At 38.3% G+C, this 22,625-nt stretch overlaps 1 protein-coding gene across 1 annotated transcript in view; it reads left to right on the top strand.

Annotated features, from left to right (window-relative positions):
* The first annotated feature begins 5,111 nt into the window (after positions 1-5,111).
* LOC107565055 (collagen alpha-1(XXI) chain-like) overlaps positions 5,112-22,625 on the top strand; it is a 90,854-nt gene continuing 73,340 nt past the window's right edge. Inside the window, exons 1-6 of the mRNA XM_016250238.1 lie at positions 5,112-5,185; positions 8,514-8,644; positions 8,930-9,490; positions 10,710-10,875; positions 10,964-11,195; positions 12,997-13,170. Of these exons, the coding sequence (XP_016105724.1) occupies positions 8,545-8,644; positions 8,930-9,490; positions 10,710-10,875; positions 10,964-11,195; positions 12,997-13,170 (1,233 nt within the window). The 5' untranslated portion in view covers positions 5,112-5,185; positions 8,514-8,544. The remainder of the gene's footprint in view (positions 5,186-8,513; positions 8,645-8,929; positions 9,491-10,709; positions 10,876-10,963; positions 11,196-12,996; positions 13,171-22,625) is intronic.

The following is a 22,625-nucleotide window of genomic DNA, read 5'->3' as shown; positions in this document are numbered from 1 at the left end:
TTCCTTAACTGGATTTGAAATACTTCAACATTAAAGGGGTCATGAATTGAGAAATTTGCCATGACTCTGAAAAAAACTAAAAAACATTTTATAATATATTAAAATAGAAATTGTAATAGTATTTCACAATATTACTGTTTTACTTTTTTCATCAAATAAATACAGCCTTGCTGAGCATAAGAGACTAAATCATTTTTCAAACTTTTGACCGATATTGTATTAATTAGCTAATATACAGTATCACTACAAATGAACAACCAGATTTATCTAGGCTTATCTAACATTTAAATGTTAGAATGAATGAATTCACAGAAATGTTGTGTGTGTGTTTGAGTGTTTTTTTTTAATGAGGTTTAGAAATTAAATAAGCTGGTTAAACCAGGCACCCTCCCCAACCTTAATACATCCATAATGTCTTTTTACAGCAAAAGCACTTCAATCACACCACAAAACGTGTGTTACACAGACTATTTATTGATGCACAGAGACCAGAGTATGAGTGACGCAGAGTAGAAGCCAGGCGCTTTTTTCTGTTAAAGTCAGAGCGTCTGTGTTTTTTCTTGCTCCGAAGATCACTCTGGTACTGTTCCTTCATGTGCAAAACACATGTTAACAGGCTAATGTTTGTTTCAATAAAGCACAAGACTTTTCTTCAAGTAGTGCTTATATATATATTATATATTTTTTCCATTCAATATATCTTGTGCCCAGACTTTCATTGTATTTAAATAAATAAATAACTAAAGGATGTTAGAGTGAAGTAATAAATAATATTCACGGACAACACAGAACAGTGTTTTTTTTTTTTTTTGATCAAGGAAATCCAAAAACCCAGAGTGGAGCAGCAGCTGAGTGATTACAGGACGCTTTGAGTGCATGGGGCAGGGAAATTGTTGTTGCTCCACTCCATACCCACTTGACTCGGCAGTGTGAATCTGTCTTCTGCATCATAATAGTCTTTTTTTCATCCCAAAGTACAAGACGAATGATACTTAAATATTTAAATAGTACAAAACACTTGTAACCCAAAAGAACCCTTCCAAGAGAGTGACTGATTCACAAGTTCACAAGAAACAAAAGGACTTGATTGCACAAATAGTGCCACATTGAGAAGAACCAAGAAGAACTATCCTATAAGATTGAGGACTTGCTACTTTCATTGTGCTAGGCATCATGACAAGGTGTCATCTATGTATAAATGTAGAGCATAGATATGTGAAGCCATGACTCTCTAAGCTTCCGAATAATGACCCTTGACTGCTGTGAAAGTAACGGTTTGTTATCCCGTCTGGCACTAATATTTGTAATGACATAATTGTGAAGCAATAATACACTGGAAACTACTTGAATGACAAATATTTTCCTAGAATAAAACTGGCCTTTCGCTTTGTGCAACAGCCGTTTCTCAGACTACGTGACGGAGTCTCAGGCTTGTCTTCCAGTAGTGTTCCGTTGCCTTCTCTCTGTGCACGAGACCGTACACGCTCATACGGCTAGATGGTGTTCCCTCTCAAAACATTTCACCAATTCCTTCCATGGAAATTCTTATTGCCTCTGTCCCTCCGTCTCTCTGTCAGCATAATCACTTGTTGCTGCTATACACACCACACTAATCTCCCAGGCACACCGCAGAAGTGATCATGTTAATTGCCGTTTATTGCATGGAATTATAAACCATTACAGTGCTACCGACATAGCCTGCCAAAACAAAGAGAGCTCATTTATTTAGCCAAAGTTCAAAGTGGTTCAGCTAAAACAAAGACGTAAAAACAGCGGACTGTATTATGTATTGCTTTAGTGGTATGAAATGTCTTTCTCATATTATTAAGCAGAAATGACCTTAAAGGGTTAGTTCACCCCAAAATGAAAATTCTGTCATTAATTACTCAGCCTAATGTCGTTCTAAACCCGTAAGACCTTCGTTCATCTTCGGAACACAAATTAAGATGTTTTTGATGAAATGTGAGAGCTCTCAGACCCTGCATAGACAGCAAGGCAACTCTAATGTTCCCAGGTCCAGAAACATAGTAAGGGCATCGGTAAAACGCAAATACAGTAAACAAAAATAAAAAAATGTTCAACAATTCTTCTCCCCCGAGTTAGGTCTTCCGACATTTTAGAGAGTACCCAAATGCATATGCACGCTTTCGCTAAGCGTAAACAATGCTGATTATGCAGATTACGTTCATGCGCGCACTTTCTCCCCCGAACGTAAACAACGCTGATTACATCGATTACGCTCTTGGGTACTCTCCAAAATGGTGGAAGACGTAACTCGGGGGAGAAGAATTGTTAAATAAATTATGTTATTTTTGTTTTCTTTGTGCTCAAAAAGTATTCTCGTAGCTTCACAAAACTGAAGTTGGGCCACTGATGTCACATGGACTGTTTTATCGATGTCCTTACTACGTTTCTGGACCTGGGAACATTACAGTTGCCTTGCTGTCTATGCAGGGTCTGAGAGCTCTCACATTTCATCAAAAATATCTTAATTTGTGTTCTGAAGATGAAAGGTCTTACGGGTTTGGAACGACATGAGGGTGAGTAATTTTCATTTTGGGGTGAACTAACCCTTTAAATTACAGAGCCAGCCAACTTTTTTAATGGCTGCGCACAATTTTTATAAAGGAAGAAAACCATGCTACATGTTTATGTAGGCAATCCGCGTAAACACTTTTGCTGAACTGCATGAAGGTCTGCTTTACTTGGTAGACTACTTTTGTTCCATACGGTAAACTCTCTTTCTTCAAAAAATCATCTTATTTATGAATGACGTGGTATACGTTCTGTGTTTCTAGCATGCTTTTCAGTGTTTTCCACAATTTCCTGATTTGATAATAGTTGGCTAGAGCATTCCAAACTACATAACCACACTGCAATTCATCATGCTTGCAATGACACCTCACTGCTGATTTTTTTTCCCACTCAGGAAACAAACATAGCCCTCGCTTCATGGTTGTGCCTTTGTTGCCGTTTTCCCAAGCCAACAGAATATGAAGTATTAGGAGTCCAGCTGTACCTTTCAATTACAAGAAGCCCTGTGGGAGGATACCCATTACTTACAGCAGGATTCTCCCAGTCTTCCAATTGTTAACGCATCAATTATGGCCACGGGATTCCCAGATGTAGCATTCGTCAAGCTAGGAGCTGGTCTGGCAGGTGATTATCAGCAGGTGGGCTTAGTCTGCACTGTGTTTCCTAAAGAATTGGCTGTATTTGAGGACCTAGACCAAGTCCAGATCAAATTTTCTTCACTTGAGGGTTTGATTACTTTGAGGGTGTTGAATAAGGAGACGTGTTTAATTTGCTTCCTGCGAAGCTTAGGTGGGTTTGAAGAACATGCTGACAGTGATGAGAATGAATCCAAGAAGACGTGGGCGTATACTTCTCCGAATTTCAGATGTTGGAAGCTCTGTAGCTCTGTGGGTGTAAAGAACAGAGATTGTTCATTCAAGGCCTACCTACCAAATTAAAAAAATAATTCAATCAATCAATCAATCTTCTCGCACAAACTACTTTGAACTCCAACAATGAGAAAAAAAGTTCTACAAATGTAGTTCAGCTTTGTGTGAGGAACCAAACCGAACACTCAAGAATCAGACTGGTCCAGATTTTGAGGCAACACAGTCTTGTTGCAGCAGTTCTTGAGTTAACATCTCACTGGAGAGTTATTAGTAAATTTTAGATACATTTTATATAAAAAAATAAACTTTGGTCTGTGCCAACAACATCATATGGCTTCAGAACACTTGGAATATAGCACACAAATCACATGGACTCTTATTTATCAGCCCCTTTTTTTGGCAGATTTGGTCACCATAAACATCTGAAGACGTTGTATAGAAAATGTTATTACAAAAAGGTTACTCAAAAGTATACACTGTTCCACAGAATAATGAAACCAAATGGGTTTGACAGAACATTTTCATATGGGATAACTATTCATGAACTATATAAGGGTCACTATGCATTAGATTCCTTAGATTTTACCCTGACACTGTATGACATTTATCACAATTACATTATAATAAACAAATGTTGTATATGCACAAAAAAACTCTCCATTTTGTAGTGTTCAAGTCACCCACCCCCCAGATATTTATGATGCTGGAAATAAAATGACTATATTGGATTAGATTTGATTTACAGTCCTGCACTGTTCCACTTAAAAAATGAATAACATGGTTGAAATTATCCAATTTAAGGGATATTATTTAGAAGATTATGCCAAGAAAGCATTGTGTTTGATATAGTAGAGAAGAACGCAAAGATGTTCTGGAAAATCACAATATGCCAATGATCGAGAACAGCACATGGGTTACTTTTAGTGCCAAAACCACAACATGCAAATGTTCAGCTTTCAAATTCATGAGTAACTCAACAGTAGACATTTCTTGTTTCCAATAACATATCTACTTCAAAAAAATTGACATTTTAGAGAGGATAATTGTCGTGTCTTCCATCATGCTTGGCATAAAACTGCTTCTGATATCTAAATGCTCTTACAAAAGTAAAGATGTGGGTCCTAACATATAAACAGTTTCATTATATTTTAAACAGACTATGTTTTAGACAGACTGCAAGCTGCGAATTTACCAAAACAATACTGCTGTTTCAAGAAATGCAGTTTACAAGCAAAAGCATTGAATTCCTCCATCACTATCAAGGACTTAAGGAAGACCACACATACTGAAAAAATTAATCTGAAAATGAACAACATATTGTACGATGCAACAAACAGGCAACAACCTTCCGCCTCACAAGTTAGACTCAGAGAATGTGAAAGCATGTTCTCTTATCTAATCTTCTGGCTCATTCCTAAAACCCCCCTCGCAATATTTATCCCCTCAGCTGTCATACACAATCCCAACCTTGGAATAATATCGGAATTACTGTAATTTTCCTTCTTCTTCCACAAAAAGGGGGCTGACTCTTTTCTCTTCTATTTAGTGAAGCTATCCTTATCTGCGTCTTATTTCAACCTCTGTAACCAAGAGGGAGAGAGAGAGTGAGTTTGTTGGAAGGTGAATGGAGAGGGCAGGCTCACATCTGCAACTCTGCAGCCTCCTCAAACCCACCTCCTCCAACTCTGCGCTCTGCACAGCCCTGACCATGAGACACCAGACAGTGTGAGTGAGGGGGTATTTATTCAATAAGGGTCCAGCTCCGTGCACATCAAACTCTGGTAAATCTTTGTCTTTTATCTCTTTAACCGTTATGATGCATTGATTCTCTTGACTGTTGTGTTATTTGCACTTTATCCTTTGGCTGCAACCAGCATGCAGAAGATACTGTTTCACATCTCATTATCTTACGGCTACCCCAACAGATGAGGTCATTGTAAAAAAAAAAAAAAAATGCTTGTTTGAAATTCATCCAGGGCTTATTGAAAATGGCATTTTTTATTTGATGGTGATGTGCTGTTGTCTGTTGAGGGTTGGGTTGATGCGTTCCCTTTTGAGAACATGTAAAAAGATGCAAGAGAAAACTATACGTGCATAGAACCTCACATGCTTTGTCCTTTTTTCTCTGCAAATCTTCGTTCATGCAGACAACCTGCATGGTGAATTCATTAGCAATGGTTATCAGTTCCTGACATGTGCCACTGTCACGAGTGAGGAATGAATGGAATTATTTAACAGGGCTTTGTCCAGCAGCCGGTCCAGAGGTAAATGTGCAGACAAGTTATTCAGTCTAACTGAAGGAACAACGAAGTCTTCTTTAACTCCTAAGAGTTGTGTTCCCTTGTTTGGGTAACAGCAGTGATTAAAAAAGGCTGCACGGAAGAGCTGGAAGAGCATCAAAAGGGAGATTCTCCAACAAACCATTTGTGAGTAAGACATGCATGTTGATCATGTACGTAACTTGGTGGAAACTCCCTTGTAACAGCTCTGTCCTCTGTAGACTGTTGCCTTTACGGTCTTGATTATGTGAAACAATTTCAGTGGTCTCTCTGATTTAATGTTTTGGCATTTCATTGGAGCCTGAGGAACTTGGCCCCCCATTTATTTTCCCCTCATGTTGGCAAACTAATTGAACATGCCTTACAGCAGTTGTTGATTTTGGTATCGAAAAGCACTGCATTAAAATAGCACATTTATAGCTGTGCAATGGAAAACAGGCAGAATGGTTTTACTAAGACAATGGCTGCCAGTTAGAAAACATGGAGATAACTGATCCAAGACAAGCCATACACAATAAATCAAGAATAACTATAGACGTGCCACAAAATTAGAGCTACACGAAAAATGCCTTTCCTGAGAAACGGACTAAATAAAGCATACATATTTGGCAGTCTTCTCGCTTAGGATATTATACCTCATCTGGAGGACAGGGAGGAATCAGCTGTTCAACAAGGGTTTCCTGCCTCCCACATCCAGTTGGACAAAACCCATCAACGTGAAATAAATCTTAAACAAGTATCTCTACAAACACTATGAATTACTCACAATGAAATTCCACTGAGATTTAAATGTCATGTTTTGGAAGATACTTGCTGAGGATACATTTGGCTAAATTGAAGGGGGCAATTACTTTTCATAGTGGAGAATGTTTAAACACGTCGCATTCCAGCTACATTACCGTTCCAAAGTCTCCTTCATCTTGACCTGGGACTGGAACCATAAACTGTTTGGAGGTCCCCAATAACTTCCAAGGTCAATGAGAAGGTCATGGTGCAGAGAAAAGCCATATGGCTAGAGGTACAGGCTGGCAGACACACATGTCTTTCCAGTTTTTGTGCAGGACTTGTAGTCATTAATTCCACGAAAGTAATGGTGCATTACCAAGTTCGTTCTGCACCGTCCTTTTTTTTTTTTTGGTCTAAAGTTGCTTTGGCTTTGTCACATGAACATGAGCTTGGTCGTTGTCCAGAACTACAATTTCACTGGCAGAGAAATGTCCAGTTCCAAGGAATAGTGTGTGCGGGGGCGTGGGTTTGAGCGCTTAGCATGCAGACATGCTCATGAAAATAATGAAGCGTTCCATATACCTCCCCTTGTGCTGGGCTTTGCAAAGCACTACAGCGAGGGCTAGTTCCACCATGGCTGTCTTATGATACACCTCCTGGTCAAAGATTGGAAAACCCCAGTCATATAACTAGCCAAGGTTGAAGGATGTATAAAAGTTTTACTCGTGTTCCATTCATGCTCAGATCTCTCAGCTGGTGAGGATGGTAACTTGCATTGGGAATCTTTGTTTGACCGCAGCAATCAGTAGGCCAAAAAACACCCCCACCCCTTCCAAAGGGAGTATATCTGGTCCTCATTTATTACGGTGTTTTTTATAATGTCTGCAGCTCTCTCTCTTTCTGGAAACAGCACACAGTTTCCAACAAGAGCTAGAGTTAGATGAAGAACTATTTCAAAACGTGACATGATTCTACTTGGTGAGATTGCTAAAAAAAACACAATAAATGAACATACTTTCCAGAAGGCCAACAATTCACTAAAAATGTTTTTTTTAATTGATCTTAAGAAGTATTCTAATTTGTTGAGATAGTGAATTGGTGGTTTTTTGTTAAATGTGAGCCAAAATCATCACAATTAAAAGAACCAAAGACTTAAACTACTTCAGTCGGTGTTCATTGAATTTATTTAATACACGAGTTTCACAATTTGAGTTGAATTACTGAAATAAATGAACTTTTCCATGACATTCTAATTTATTGAGATGCACCTGTATTGAGTTCAGTGTAAGTAAAGCTCAATTAAGAGCACTTGTGGCATTATGTTGGTTACCATTTCAAAAGTATAGCCACAATATACATATTAACATGATTTTAGCGTGAAAAAATCAGTTACTATCCTGTGTTCTGTGTAAAGTTATATGCATTTTTAAAACTTTGCTGCCATGACAACACATCGCCTAAAATCGTAAACTGACCATAGAAATGACAAGAACCTTACATCTCAAGTAAGTACGTTTTGACAGAACAATGAATGAAAGTGCTTTAATAAAAGTATAAACTTCACATTTCTGCTTTTAAATGCTTCAAATCCATTGCAAGTGCCTCACTGTGGGCTCAAGTTTTGCTTTAAGGAAATAAGCACAGGATGATTTTTTTTTCTGGTAATCAAAATTATGCCACAAATGCTGCTTATTCAGCTTAACTTGTATAGGATCCTGAATATATAGTTAATTGGAGAATTATGTCATTAACTGAATTTAGATGTATAAATGATAGAGAAGTATTGCACAATATGCCTGTTTTTCATTCAAGATATACAAAAAGGGTGCACACAACCTTCATTTCCATTCTTTGGTTTTCATGTCCAAACCTAGAAATGCACATCCATCTTTGTTAGCATGGACCGAATTAACCGCATTGTATCCTGTGCGCAACAAATGCAATACAACTGCAGCTCAACTGTTTGGGTTGAGATGTTTACATTGATTACAAAAAGCATGTCATTCATTTAACAAACTATAAAAACTAAACATCAGCAAAATCCAATGGCATTTTCATGTGAAGACATCTAAGAAATGCATGTTTTATCTTCATTTCTCTTCAGGTGATAAACTGGAGCTTGGTACTTCAGGAACATGGGTTGCAAAATGAGATCCATGCATTTTGTGTTTTGGTGTCTTTACTTCATGCTCCTTCACTTGTTTTGCACAGCACAAGATGAGGACATGAGATTAAGTAAGCGTGCTTCTCTCATCTTCATTAGTGTATGTTGCATGAAGACTATTGACTCAGATAACATCACCTAATGATGCAGTGTTCATTCTGGCTGTCTTAATACAGAGCAAATGCAACAATTTCTGCAACTCCTTTAGACCATTTTGGTCATCCAATTAGGAACACAATAATTTGATTGAAAATAGAATTTTTGGAGTCAAGTGTCTAAACTGTGCCTTGTAGTGTGAGAAGGTCAAATGGTCAAATCATGCAGTACCAAATCTCGTCTTCGTTCCTCAATTTCAGGTTGTAGGACAGCGCCAAGTGATTTAGTATTCATACTCGATGGATCATGGAGTGTGGATGACATAAACTTTGAGATTGTCAAACGGTGGCTGGTAAATATCACTATGAGCTTCAACATTGGTCAGAAATTCACCCAGGTTGGGGTGGTGCAATATAGCGACGACCCCTTCTTGCATATACCCCTGGGAAAACATTTCTCAAGTAGTGACCTCATCAAGGCCATGGAGTCCATAGAATACATGGGTGGGAACACGAACACAGGGAAGGCTATCAAGTTTGCCAACGACAAACTCTTCGCCTTGTCTGAGAGAGGTCCGAATGGCATTGCAAAAATCGCTGTGGTTCTGACGGATGGGAAGTCACAAGATGAAGTGCTGGCAGCTGCAGAAGCTGCGAGGAAAAAGGGGATAATTCTCTTCGCAATTGGTGTCGGTTCTGAGACCGAGATGGCAGAGCTCAGGGCCATTGCCAACAAACCATCCTCAACCTATGTTTTTTCTGTGGAAGACTATAAAGCTATTGCAAAGATCCGTGAAGTTATTAGGCAGAAGCTGTGTGAAGGTAAGCCTTGATGTATTATTCCTCCATGTCTCCAAGCTTTCATATTTCAGTTGATACTTTTTCAAATTAATTTGTGTAATATTTTTCACACGTGTCACACTGAAATTACACTCTTTTATGGCCTTGAGCTTATGCAGGGGTGCAGGACTTTTTTTGCTTTACCATGCCATCCATGTACCAGTGGAGACAGGTTTATGGCATCTCCGTGTTTGAGTTGCATGCATAATTTGGTGCCTCTCACCTCAATGCACGGATCACAGTTTGATTTATATCCTACAACATCCAGGTGTTCTGAGTTCAACAACGTGGCTGTAAATTGTCCAAAAGTGTGAAATCAGGATCATGCATTGCTGAGTGTGTTTCAAAGATTGTGACATCAATTTCCAGCAAGCTTACAAACAAGCCAGTTCAATTGTTTGAAAGTTCTGCAAAAGGCCAGTAATTCTGAGATGTTTATACACTGTAAATCCAATTTTGGCAGATGCAAATGTCAAGTTTATATAGTTCCCTCCAACCAAAATTATTTCATTACTGTGAGGTATGGATTGGATTTGCAGTTAAGTCTGCTGAAAAGCAGAAGTAGCACAATATTAAGCGTAACAATGATGGAAAAGTAGTGATCAAATGCCAGACCTGATCATCGACAAGTCTTGAAAAGGGGAGAAAGCATATTTCTCAAGGTGCTTTTCTGTTCTAACACTGGATTACTCAGCAGCAACTCCACGCAGACTTGTTAAAAAGCAAAAATAAAAACTGGAGTGCAATACAGCCATTAGGTTGGAAAAACTGCCCTCCATAAAACTTTGCTAAGACTCCTGAAGCTCATCATAGAAAGTTTTCTGGACACTGGAAAAGTTAATGACTAAGGCACTTTATGATAGTAGAGGTCATCTCTTGTCTGGTATTTGCAATGGCGGGGACATTCTTTAGTTGGACTGCATATTTGCACAATGTCCAGTGTTCCATGCCAAGGTCTTCCTACGATTTTTTAGACTAGTCTCCAAGCCAAATAAAATAAACCACTACATTCCATAAATATTTAACCCTTTCCAGTCATTTTTTCTCACCATAAATTGCAAATATTGCTGTGATATTAATATTAAAGCTCATTAAAGGCAGGACAATGACAGGGTAGTGCTTAGTTAGCTTAATTTAGATCCATGCATTATTTGTTGCTGTGTGGCACTTTATCTTGTTTTCTACATTTAATGTACCATAGAGACTGTATGTCCAGCAAAGATTCCAATCAATTCTCGAGATGAGAAAGGATTTGACATACTCCTCCATCTCAACTTGGCTAAAAAAGCTCAAAAGACACAAGGATCTTTTTATGGCAGCAAAGCCTACCAGGTGACATCCCGAGTTGACCTGAGTGAGAGCACCAGGTAAAATTACTTTTGGTATCAAGCTCCTCTGTTCTAGAAAGTATACTCTGTTCGAAGTGAAACAGTGTCTTCATCTTAATGTCCGTAGGATGTTATTTCCAGGCGGACTTCCACCATCCTATGTTTTTGTGGCCACACTGAAGTACAAAGGCTCCGTGGTTATGGAGGAGTGGGATCTATGGCGGATACAGACTAAGGACGAAAAGCCTCAAATGGCTGTTTCTCTAAATGGTCTGGACAGAACAGTGATGTTCACCACCACCACAAGCAGCACACCAAGTGGAACTCAAACTGTGGTCTTCACTAAACCACCTGCTAAGGTAAATACACAGCTTGACAGAAGAACCCTGAAACAATTCATGAACTCGCAGTCCTAATTAGTCAGTTCTGTTAGTTCATTCGCCATCTGTTAAAATTTCCACAAAATACACCTAAAAAAAATCCATGCTGAAAAGATCAGCATGGTTTGTCACCTGCATACTGAATTTTGTGTTCCGGATGCTTGGGATCCTCATTTGATGTGCTGCTGTCTTAATGGTTCTGCTTCACCAAAAAGACCATGCTGCTTGAAGTTTCAGTCCACCAGCTATATTAGCACTAATCCAGTCTGGAAATTCATGTGTGCCTAAACTGGTTTCAGCAGGGATACAACAATTTCAGACAACCTTCATACAGAAAATCATTTAACAGTGGACTCCAGGCCCTTGGCAGCCAAGTATATTGGAGTATACACCAAGTATATACCAGGCTTACCAGTCACCATTTGGATTAAAATGTTGGTGGAATTTGGACGAAATATTCAATGGAATTTTATACATTATAAACTTGATATTTTCTGTTTAACACACATTCACACTTATATAAAGATCCTCCAGTAGTTAAATAACGAGAACGCTTAAGTTGAGCGACACAGAGCACTAGTAGGTTTTATTATTTAACGAAAAATGAAAAACATGAATTCACATAATTCTTTTTCAGAATAAGTTTACTGAAATTAGGGCTGGCCTCAACTAAATATTTTTTCTGGTTGACTAGTAGTTGTTCATTTGAAGAATTAGTCGACTAATCATACATTTATTAATAAACCACTTAAATCATAATAATGCACCTTAAATTGCCTAATAAGCGCTCAAGCGCATGCATAAATCTTGCCACGGCTCACAGGCAGAAGTAAATGATTGTGAATGTGTAAGGGAAAAACAGTAAGGAGGCTGCATTAACATTTTAATAATTCTTTTTAATTAATTCCTTTTTGTTTTCGGTTTAAGAGACTAAGTCGGCGACACTGACTCATCATCTCCGCAGTAGTGGTACACACCTGTATGCATGTCACGGATTACATAATCTGAGAATATTTGTTTTCCATTTGAATTGTCTTATTTGAAAGTGGACATTTCACTCTCTACAGATATATATATTTTTTTATGTCTGTACGGCAAGTATACACAGAGTTTTGGAGTTTTGCGCTCAAATTCACAGACCGAGACAGCAGAAAGCGCATCATCTTTGCTTTCATTATTTTACAAAAGTGCCATGTTTTTATTGTGAGTGCACACAAATAAACGTAGAGTCTTTACAAAGATGTATTACTCTTATCTGTATGAGCAAAAATGAGGGAGTATTTTAAAAGAAAGTGAGCGCACCGGTGCCTCCATCTGTCCTGCAGTGAGCGCTAATGTTCAGCTTCTACACAGACACTTGAACAGCACACATTTCTCTAGGTTAACATTAGTTTGAGCGGCCATGTAAAGTTGCTGCTACTAACATATTTCAGATGATAAGTCATATTTGAGGTTGATGAATGATAGGCGAGCATTTGGATGTCCTGCCGGATGTACTGTATTGCCACATAGACAAGCCGTTAACGATTTGCATGACTTCGCCAATGTGGATTTTTATTTTTTTGTGACTAATAAAATTTTGGTCGACCAAGCCTCTTCTGGTCAACTAATGGTTAGTTGACTATTAGGGGCAGCCCTAACTGAAATGTTCTCATCTTCCTTATAATTTATGGTTTTCCATTTCCATTTCATTTATGGTATATGAACTTAATGTAGTAATGTAAAAATTGTAAATGGTACAAAACACCATCATCTGCATTCTGCCTTATGTATTTTACAGAAACTATTTGATGAAAAATGGCATCAGCTGCGTCTTCTAGTGACAGAGGAAGACGTCACTCTGTATGTTGATGATTTGGAAATCGAAACCTTGGCACTGGAGCCTCCTGATGGTATTTTTATTAATGGAAAAACACAGGTTGGGAAGTACGTCAGCAAAGAAACAACTGTACCTGTAAGTATGCCAATGACTTCTTGGATTCCATTCTACAGACCAGTCATTTCTTGTCATAAACACCAATCAAATGTACGTTATTACTGAAAATCTCACCTAAATCTCACTGAATTAACTGGGTGGTGCTGTGGAAATGTGATGTTGTGATGATGTGTGTCCTTACAGGCAGTGGTAACATTTAGATTTTTTATTTGGATTTAAATAGTTGAAGTTAGCTTTCTCCAAATCATTATAAGGGATGGCCAATATCAACCCTCCACACTGTGAGTACATCACTCGCATATGCGAATACACTTCATACTAGGCAACTAAATAATGGTTATTGTTAGCCTGTTGATTTGATACTGGTTAGATTTCACTAGAGTTAGTGAATCCAAAATTCTCGTCCGAAACTTTCATACGTTGAAAAGTAAATACGACCTCATGTTGTATCAATCAAATTTATACACAGCCTCAGAAATTTCATCCATCATAAAAAACAAATCAGATCAGGTTCAATTTCCTCCGTTTTATTTATTTATTTATTTTGCATCCGTAGCAAGCATTTTGAGAGGTGTTTTGACAATTCAGAGCTACCTTACAAGCAAACATCATAATCCAGAATGGTGTCTGATAAATTGAGCCACTTCTTCTCACAGCACAAAGCACTGTATGATAAACGAAGTGCGGAATACAAAGAGATGGAATATAAAGACAGATTGTGACAATTGATAGCAGAGCCACTGACATCCTGAAGTAAACTTTGAATCGCTTGGGATAACCCCGTAGCTCCTTAAAGGTGGAACTCTCCTTCCTCTCTACGCAATCTCAGGATTGGATGGACCCAATATTTCCTTTCTTTTTTTTGTAGAAGAGAGGACAACAAAATCATCCTCACTGCTTGAAGACTCCATTTTGTATGGTTTTGTGAATTTCTTTGCAACAGATTAACTAATACACAACAGACTCAGTGTGCAAGGTTTCTGTGCGTGGCTAATTTTTAGGACAGCTAAAATATAAAAACTAAAAAAATTCGGACTCAGTGTGCCAGGACCTTAAGAATTAATTTACTACAGCTATATTTTCACTCACCTACAGTGAACAAAAAAATGATAGAGTTTCACATTCTTAGTAATCTCATTGCAGTGTATTTGATGTACAGAAAGCTTTAGTGTAACAATGGTGGATTCACCAGCACCAGCCCTGTGCTTCTCACACACGCACAAAGAGAGAAAGTGAGAGAATAGCACATAGGTCCGTGTACTTTCTTCTGTGCAACCTAATGCGTTTCGCAGAAATATTTATTTCAGAAATTTGAATCATCACCCAGCCTGTTTTATTTAGTTGTGCGTAGTTAAATCTGTATGGTGAAGCTGCGTTACTCATAGACAGTTCAGAACAGATGAGAAGCACAGATTTAAAAAAAATAATAAAAAATAGACGTAGGATGGTCCCCCAGATATTTTTTTAGTAAAAAATAATTATGACAAATCTGATTAAACTCACGCAGTTAGGATACGGTACAATTCGTTAATTAATTATTTGTATTACACGGCTCTGTGGAATACTTGATTCTGATTGGTCAGTCGCGACATTCCGAGGTATGTTATCCCTCGATAACAACCGGTAAAAGCTAATAACACAGGCTCATCCGGGTAACAGCAGTCGGCGCTGTACTCTTGCTTGAACTATTTTTTCTTGGTGGAAGCTTTGCGTTTGTTTAGCTAATAAAATATTAAAACGCGATTCAAAATGGTGTACAATTATTTAATTATGTCATCCTGGTATGGCGGACTCGCTCGTTTCATACACACGCAGCTGCTGCCATTTTGCTACGATTGTTTTGTACGCTGTAATGGTTTATAAGAGAACTAACAAACTGGTTAGGTTTTAAAACATTTTCGTCTTAATTGTTTTATTGCCTTAATTATTTTTGTGGTGAAATGTTGTGTAATAAGTCGTTTGACTGCACCGTTTCCCTTAAATGTCAGTCTAGTTTGAATTTGCCACTTGCTCGCCACTGCTGTCTTCATGGAAGCTTTGCGTTCAAATATTTCAACTCAAATTAATATTTTGCGTCTAATTATTTTTTAACAATGTCGTTTGCACTGCGCTCTTGCGTTACTTGATCTTTTTATTTTGGTGCGTCAATCTGTTGAGTTACTAGGAAATTATGATCCGCACTCACGAGAACAATCTTCTTTTTTATTTTATTTTACATTCATTACTGATGGGAAAAGACGTCTAATTATCGTCTAATTATTTACTTATGTGGCAAGTAGCCGTGTAATAAGCGAGATAATGTACATCAAGCCGGTTGTTATCTCAGAATAAACCCCGACAGGGTGATCAGGACCCCGACGCGAAGCGGCCCTGTCGGGGTTTATTCTGAGATAACAACCGGCTGGATGTACATTATCCCTTACATAGTCATTCATGTGACTGAAGTCTGTTTTTAGGCTGTCAAATTGGAAATGCCTCAACAGCATCTATAGACCGCTAAAAGCATTACATCGTTTAGGCTACTGCTTGTTTTCTGCTTTGCTTAGGTGAAGCTAAGTGAAAAAAAATGAGCTGGCAATAGAAAGCTTCTGACTTTTTTGATGGGTAATTTTCTTTTTTTCCATCTTTCTACTATAATTATCCACTCCATGTCGGAGCTTTTTGTATCTTGCCCCAACAGAGGACGCTGACGTCATGGTAAAGGAGAGTTTATACGACCAGCTGGCTTCCACAATACAGTCAGTGTCAAAACATGACGAATTGCTCATTCTCGGTGACATGAATGCGAATCCAGGTTCAGGCCGTCTTCTTTCTCTATGTTCCTCTGAGGGCAAAATGGCCACCGGGTCGTGGTTTCGAAGACGAGATATCCACAGGTCTACATGGATATCTAATGATGGCCGCACTAGGAAGGAACTGGATCATATCCTTGCACGACCACTCGGTATTGTCAGATCTTACAGAGTTTTCTGTGGCGCAGAGGCACCAGCAAATAGTGATCACCGCCTCCTTATTGAGGCCATTGCAATTCCATTTAGACCCGTATATAAGCATAAGCCACAGCCAACACTCAATGTGCAAATGCTGGTAGAAAACCTCGAGATGGCTCAGCGCTACAAGGTCACCATCGAGAATAAGTTCTCAGCGCTGGGCGAACTTTCTGAGGATATCGAGACTGCATGGGCAACACTATCCACACAGTCGCCAAAGACATCGTAGGCTATAGAAGATCACGTCGGAAGCCTATATGGCTATCTGATGAAGCCTTGGACACAATCGATGCAAAAGCTCGAGCCTGCTTAGCTGAGACTATGGAGTGCACTACGGGGCATTGGTATCCCAAATTTCTTAATTTGATTAATTAAGAAAAAAAAGCGACTTTATTCAGCAATTCGTCTCCTCTGCATCATGCTGTTCTGTGTCAGCTGCGTCACACGGATACGCTGTTTTCGTTCAGATCAAATCACAACAACGTAGGAAACAGATTCGGCGTGACACAGCTGACACAGAACAGCATAGGTTGTTTACGTTCAGCTGATATTCTCCAAAATGGTGCTACAGGGTGATGCGGAGGAGACGAATTGTTGAATAAAGTCGTTTTTTTTTTTTGCGCACAAAAAGTATTCTCGTAGCTTCGTAAAATGACGGTTGAACCCCTGATGTCACATGGATTATTTTACCGATCTCCTTGCTACGTCTCTGGACTTGGGAACATTTCAGTTGTATTGCTGTCTATGCAGGGCCTGAGAGCTCTCAGATTCCATCAAAAATATCTTAATTTGTGTTCCAAAGATTAACAAAGGTTTTACGGGTTTGAAACGACATGAGGGTGAGTAATTAATGACAGAACTATCCCTATAAGGCTATAAGGTTGAGTTGGACAGTAGACAAGCATCCGCTTAATTCATACAGCATGAGCCACAGCGCAAGACTGACAGGACCATAGCGGCTCTGGTGTTGTGCCGAATTCTGACTCCTGCCAGATTATTACCCCCCTAGTATTCGGTTTTCATTTAAAAAAAATTTTCTCGTTCAGGTTCCAGAGCGAAATAAGAATGGATAGTTTAGAAAGAATTCTAATAAACTTTGCTAATATTCTTGAATCTTCAAACAGCTAACACTTTGCACTTTACAGTTTTGTATGCCTACTGTATGACCAAAAATGACGGAGTAGGTCTTCGTTTCCACTGTTTGATCGCGCCGGCGCCTCACGAGCACACTACCCATTGCAAACAGCGCAACCGTTAACCATGCCAATCAGCGTAAGCACCGGTCCACTGTGGAATATTTTTGCTCATTATGATTTTTTCTGTCGACACTGGAACACGTGTGAACTGCAAAACCTATTTTACCTAATAGCCTTAATATATAGCTTCAAAAACATATGGAATATGGAAACGATTGGATTTGTGCCGAATGAGAGAGGTAGGATATGAGCCTAACTTTACCTTCAGTTTTGCTTTGTTTTGGCTTGTTTATAGCTAAGCCTATATTATATACTGGATTTATATTTATCCATTATAAATATTATATAAATTAATTTTATTGATGTATTTATGACATCAATTACTACATTCTTTTTTTCAGAAATTGAAGTATCTGTAAATGTTATTGTGTTTGTACTTTTCATATTTTTAGCTGTATACACCAAAACTAGAGAGCTTCCAGTAGGTTATTTTATGGAGCTGTCAACACTGATCCGACCGCCTGCAATCAGTTGATGAACATCCTACACTCTAAAAAATGTTGGGTTGAAACAACCCAGCATTTTTTAGAGTGTATTCATATATAATACTAGGCTATATGTTATTAAATAGTAGGCTATATATATCAAATTTATTTACAAGTTTCGTTTTTGTGTTTTTCCCGTTTTATTCGTTGCATCTGAAAATTACTTCTACACTAGTAGTATACATAATATAAATGAAAATAATATTCAGAAACAGGTTATTTTCTTTTCAAAGTCCCCCCCCCCCCAAAAAAAAATGTGCATACCCCCTCACTTTGTGCGCTCTGGCACTGACGCTGATTGAGGCATTTACATTTTGACAGCATAAAAACATGACTTCAGTCACATGAATGACTGTAAATAATTACTTAACAAAATGTACCATATCCTAACTGCGTGAGCTTAATCAGATTTGTCATTATAATTTTTTACAAAAAAAATATCTGGGGGACCCCCCTACGTCTATTTTCGAGTCAAGTTCGATTGATCCCCCCTCCCCCTGTCTGTGCTGAATGTAGCTTTTGATTCCAAACCGCAATACATTTAAATCATCAGCATGGCAGCTGTTTACTCCTGTTGCTAGGTAACGACTATGCGAAATGAATGGATGCTTGCTTGCTTCACTTTGTACCTGGATCCTGGTTCTCATGAACCATAGCCCAGAACTTCCTTTTTGGCGGACTCAGGTACGGTTCGCGGGTGTGCACCTGAGTTCAGAAAACAGTGCTCACATTATCCAAATCCACTGACATAAAATATACACCACACGTGCTAGTGTGAAAGCCCCCTAAGACTAAGTTTCAGTAGTGGGTAGGAATAATGCTTTAGCAGCAGTCTCGATGGACAGCTCTAACCTATTACAATCTACAGTCATGGCCAAACGTTTTGGCAGTGACATAAATTTTGTGTTTTGCAAAGTTTGCAGCTTAAGCTGTTGTGGTGTTCATTCACATTGTTTCTAGATTATTGTGTAGAGTGATCAGATGCATTTTAAATAATTGCTAAAAGCTTCATTGGCCAAAAAATGAACTTTTCATAAACAAACAAACAAAAAAATTACACTGTTTTTTGATCCTGACGCAAAATGACCAGCTAACATTAATTGACTAATCATATCAGCAGCACATGTGAAAGTGTGAATTAGTACTAGTCAGGTAAAATCATTATCATACCGCTTAAGCTGTTGTGGTGTTCATTCACATTGTTTCTAGATTATTGTGTAGAGTGATCAGATGCATTTTAAATAATTGCTAAAAGCTTCATTGGCCAAAAAATGAACTTTTCATAAACAAACAAACAAAAAAATTACACTGTTTTTTGATCCTGACGCAAAATGACCAGCTAACATTAATTGACTAATCATATCAGCAGCACATGTGAAAGTGTGAATTAGTACTAGTCAGGTAAAATCATTATCATACCAATTAGATGGTAAGAGCAGACTGATTGCTATAAAAGGAGGGAAGAAGTTCTTCCAATCATTGTGCTCTTGTTAGCAATGGTTACCTCCAAAGAAACACGTGCAGCCATCATGGCATTGCATCAAAACGCCTCACATGCAAGGAAATTGCTATAAAGAATATTGCACCTGAAAGAACCATTTACCGGATCAGCAAGAACTTCAAGGAGAGAGGCTCGACTGCAGCGCCAGGACCGTCTCCTCCTGAGGAGTCAGCTACGGAATCGTGTCACCAGCAGTGCAGAGCTTGCTCAGGAATGGCTGCAGTTTGGTGTGAGAGCATCTGCACGCACCGTGAGGCCAAGACTTTTGGACAACGGCCTGGTGTCAAGAAGGGCAGCAAAGAAGCCACTCCTCTCCAAGAAAAATGTCAAGGACAGACGTAAATTCTGCAGGAAGTACAAGGATTGGACAGCAGAAGACTGGTGCAAAGTTAATTTCTCTGTTGAAGCTCCCTTCCAACTGCTTGGGACATCTGGAAAAGGGGTTGCCTTTCAATCAAGGGAGTGGGCCCTCTCATAATTCTGCCCCAAAACACTGCCATGAATAAAGAATGGTATCAAAACGTCTTGCAAGAGCGACTTCTTCCAGTGATCTATTTGGTGATGATCCGTGCATTTTCCAGCATGATGGAGCACCATGTCACAAAGCAAGAGTGATTGAAGTAGTGGCTCGAAGATCATTACATTGAAATTTTGGATCCGTGCCCAGGCAACTCCCAGGATCTCAATCCCATAGAGAACCTGTGGTCAGTCCTCACAAGGACTGAGTGGACAAGCAGAAGCACACAAATTGTGATCAACTCCGAGAACTAATAAGGCAAGAATGGATCGCCATCAGTCAGGATTTGGCCCAGAAGCTAATATTCAGCATGCCAGAGCGAATTGCAGAGGTTATGAAGAACAAGGGTCAACACTGTGAATTGACTCATTATATATATATATATTTTTTTTTTGCCAATAAAAGCCTTTAAAACTTGTGATATGCTTACCATTGTTTTCCAGTATACCATAGAAACATGTGGGAAAATAATTTACAAATACTGAAGCAGCAAACTTTGCAAAACACAAAATTGATGTCACTGCCAAAACCTTTGGCTATGACTGTACACTAAAATGCTGGATCAAAAACAACCAAATCTGGGTCATTTTGGCAAGCCAGCGCTGGGTAGTTTTGACACAGCTGGGTTGGGTTAAATGTGACCCAACATGCCGGGCTGTTAGATTTAACCCTAGAATGCCTGAACCAAAAAAAGCTATTTTATTAAACAGTTAAGCTGTTTTCTGGGTGTTTTTGCTTAATGCTTTTTTTGAATTTTGATTATTACTGTCTGTGTTGCTATTGTAGTCATTAGGGTTGGGTACCGAAATCCGGCATGTATGTATTATATGAATCATAACAGATTTCAGTGCCTCATTTCAGTGCCACTTAAATGCCTGAGCTGTCAATTGAAATATTTGCCCCAGGTGCTCCGAAAGGGACATAACATCACCAAGTGTGATCGCTAGTTAAATGTACATGTTAAATTCTGCATTCATGTGGTGTTAGAATAATCAGAAAACTATCGAGGATTGCGTGAATGCAGCAGTTGTACTTGCTCTGTTGGCAGCTGGTAGCCTCCATTAAATGTTCTTAAATTAATAACTTGCAACGAGAAGCGTTTCTAAACCTGTTGTCCAACAAAAGAGAACCATATATTGTCACAGTCGTGTGTTTATTGTCTTCATGTTTCATAATTCAAAGCATTTCTATATTTTTTTAAAATTTAGTTACAGTAATAGGTAGATACCTTTGCCCATATTAGGAATTTCCTGGAGCGTCATGAGTTCTATTACTTCTGTGATGCATATGTGGACTTTCTGCAAGAGGGTACACCGATTTGGCACTGGTATTGTAAAAAACCTAAACGATACTCAACCCCTGTAGTCATACTGTGTTATTTTTAATTTCCAACCCATTTTGGGTTAATTTGAACCGAGCAGTGTAATGATTTTTAGACAATAATTGAGTTAACCCTTGAATGCATAAAGGGTATTGTAAAACAGTAGGCAAAAATACCAGATGACCTACTTCTCCCAACATTCTGAAGTTAACATCCACTGGACACTTTAAGGATCGCAAATGGCAGGAAAACAACAGAACACACGTTGTAGCTCAAATGACAATGCCAGCATGGTGGACGTAGTACATTCAGATTGCATTCATACTACACATATGCATGCTGCTTGATGTTTATACCATCCACATGCATACTTAACCGTTAAAGTTTTTTTTATTAAATATAGAACCAAGAAAGGAGAGCTGAAAGCCCAAACAAAGGGAGGTGCAAACATTCCTAAATGTAATGTTTAGAAAGTGCAATGTGAATTGTTTTTATATGTCTGCGAAGATCATTTTCACTTGATTTGTGAGAAATGTGCGAAGTGAAGGTTCAGAATGGAAAGTTTAGAAAAAGTTACATTTTAAAAATACATGTTTCTTTTGCATGTACACAGCGGGAAGTAAACAACTGAAGATGTTTGATATATTAAAACATTTGTATGTGACCAGTTACTTTAGTTATTTCATTAATATGACATGTTATTGTGTTTAAGTACAAATTTGACCAGTTATAAAAAAAATTTCCCACCAACAAACACATTTTAGTAGTAGTATAATTAGTAGTATTTTGTTATCAACGTGTTGATCATCACTACTAGCCTATAAAAAAATGCTTGATTGACTGATGTTTGTTAAAAGTTTTGTTATGCTTTCAAATCATATCAAATATGAGTGTATCTTTGTGAAGATAAGCATATACCAAATCGTTCATCATACAGTTTATGAATGAACGTGTATCGTTCATTATTCACACAGTCTGGTGAGTAAACTAAGAAAATAAATTAGTGATTCTATTGACAATGTGTGCGTAGAGGGTTGAACCATAGTATAATTTTGTGTCATATGTAATTTAAATGTGAAATTGATTAATTCACCACTCTTTCTTTGGCTCATTCATTTACATTTAGTCATTTAGCAGACGCTTTTATCCAAAGTGAGGACAATAAAGGCAGTCAAAACTAACAAAAGAGCAACAATATATAAGTGTAAATGACAAGTCTCGGTTAGCCTAACGCAGTACACGTAGCAAGGTATAATGGTAAATGACTTTTTCATTCAAACACTAATTCTCATCCCTAATAAAAATAAATAAAAAATGAAGGAAAAGAGTAAACATATGATATTGGTTTTAATACTTATGGTGTATAAAGTTAACAAAATGATGACAAAGCATATTATACAACT

Source organism: Sinocyclocheilus grahami, unplaced genomic scaffold, assembly GCF_001515645.1.
Source record: "Sinocyclocheilus grahami isolate Dianchi unplaced genomic scaffold, SAMN03320097.WGS_v1.1 scaffold978.1, whole genome shotgun sequence".
Classification (NCBI taxonomy): Eukaryota; Metazoa; Chordata; class Actinopteri; order Cypriniformes; family Cyprinidae; genus Sinocyclocheilus; species Sinocyclocheilus grahami.
This window is presented reverse-complemented; position numbering and strand designations above follow the sequence as displayed.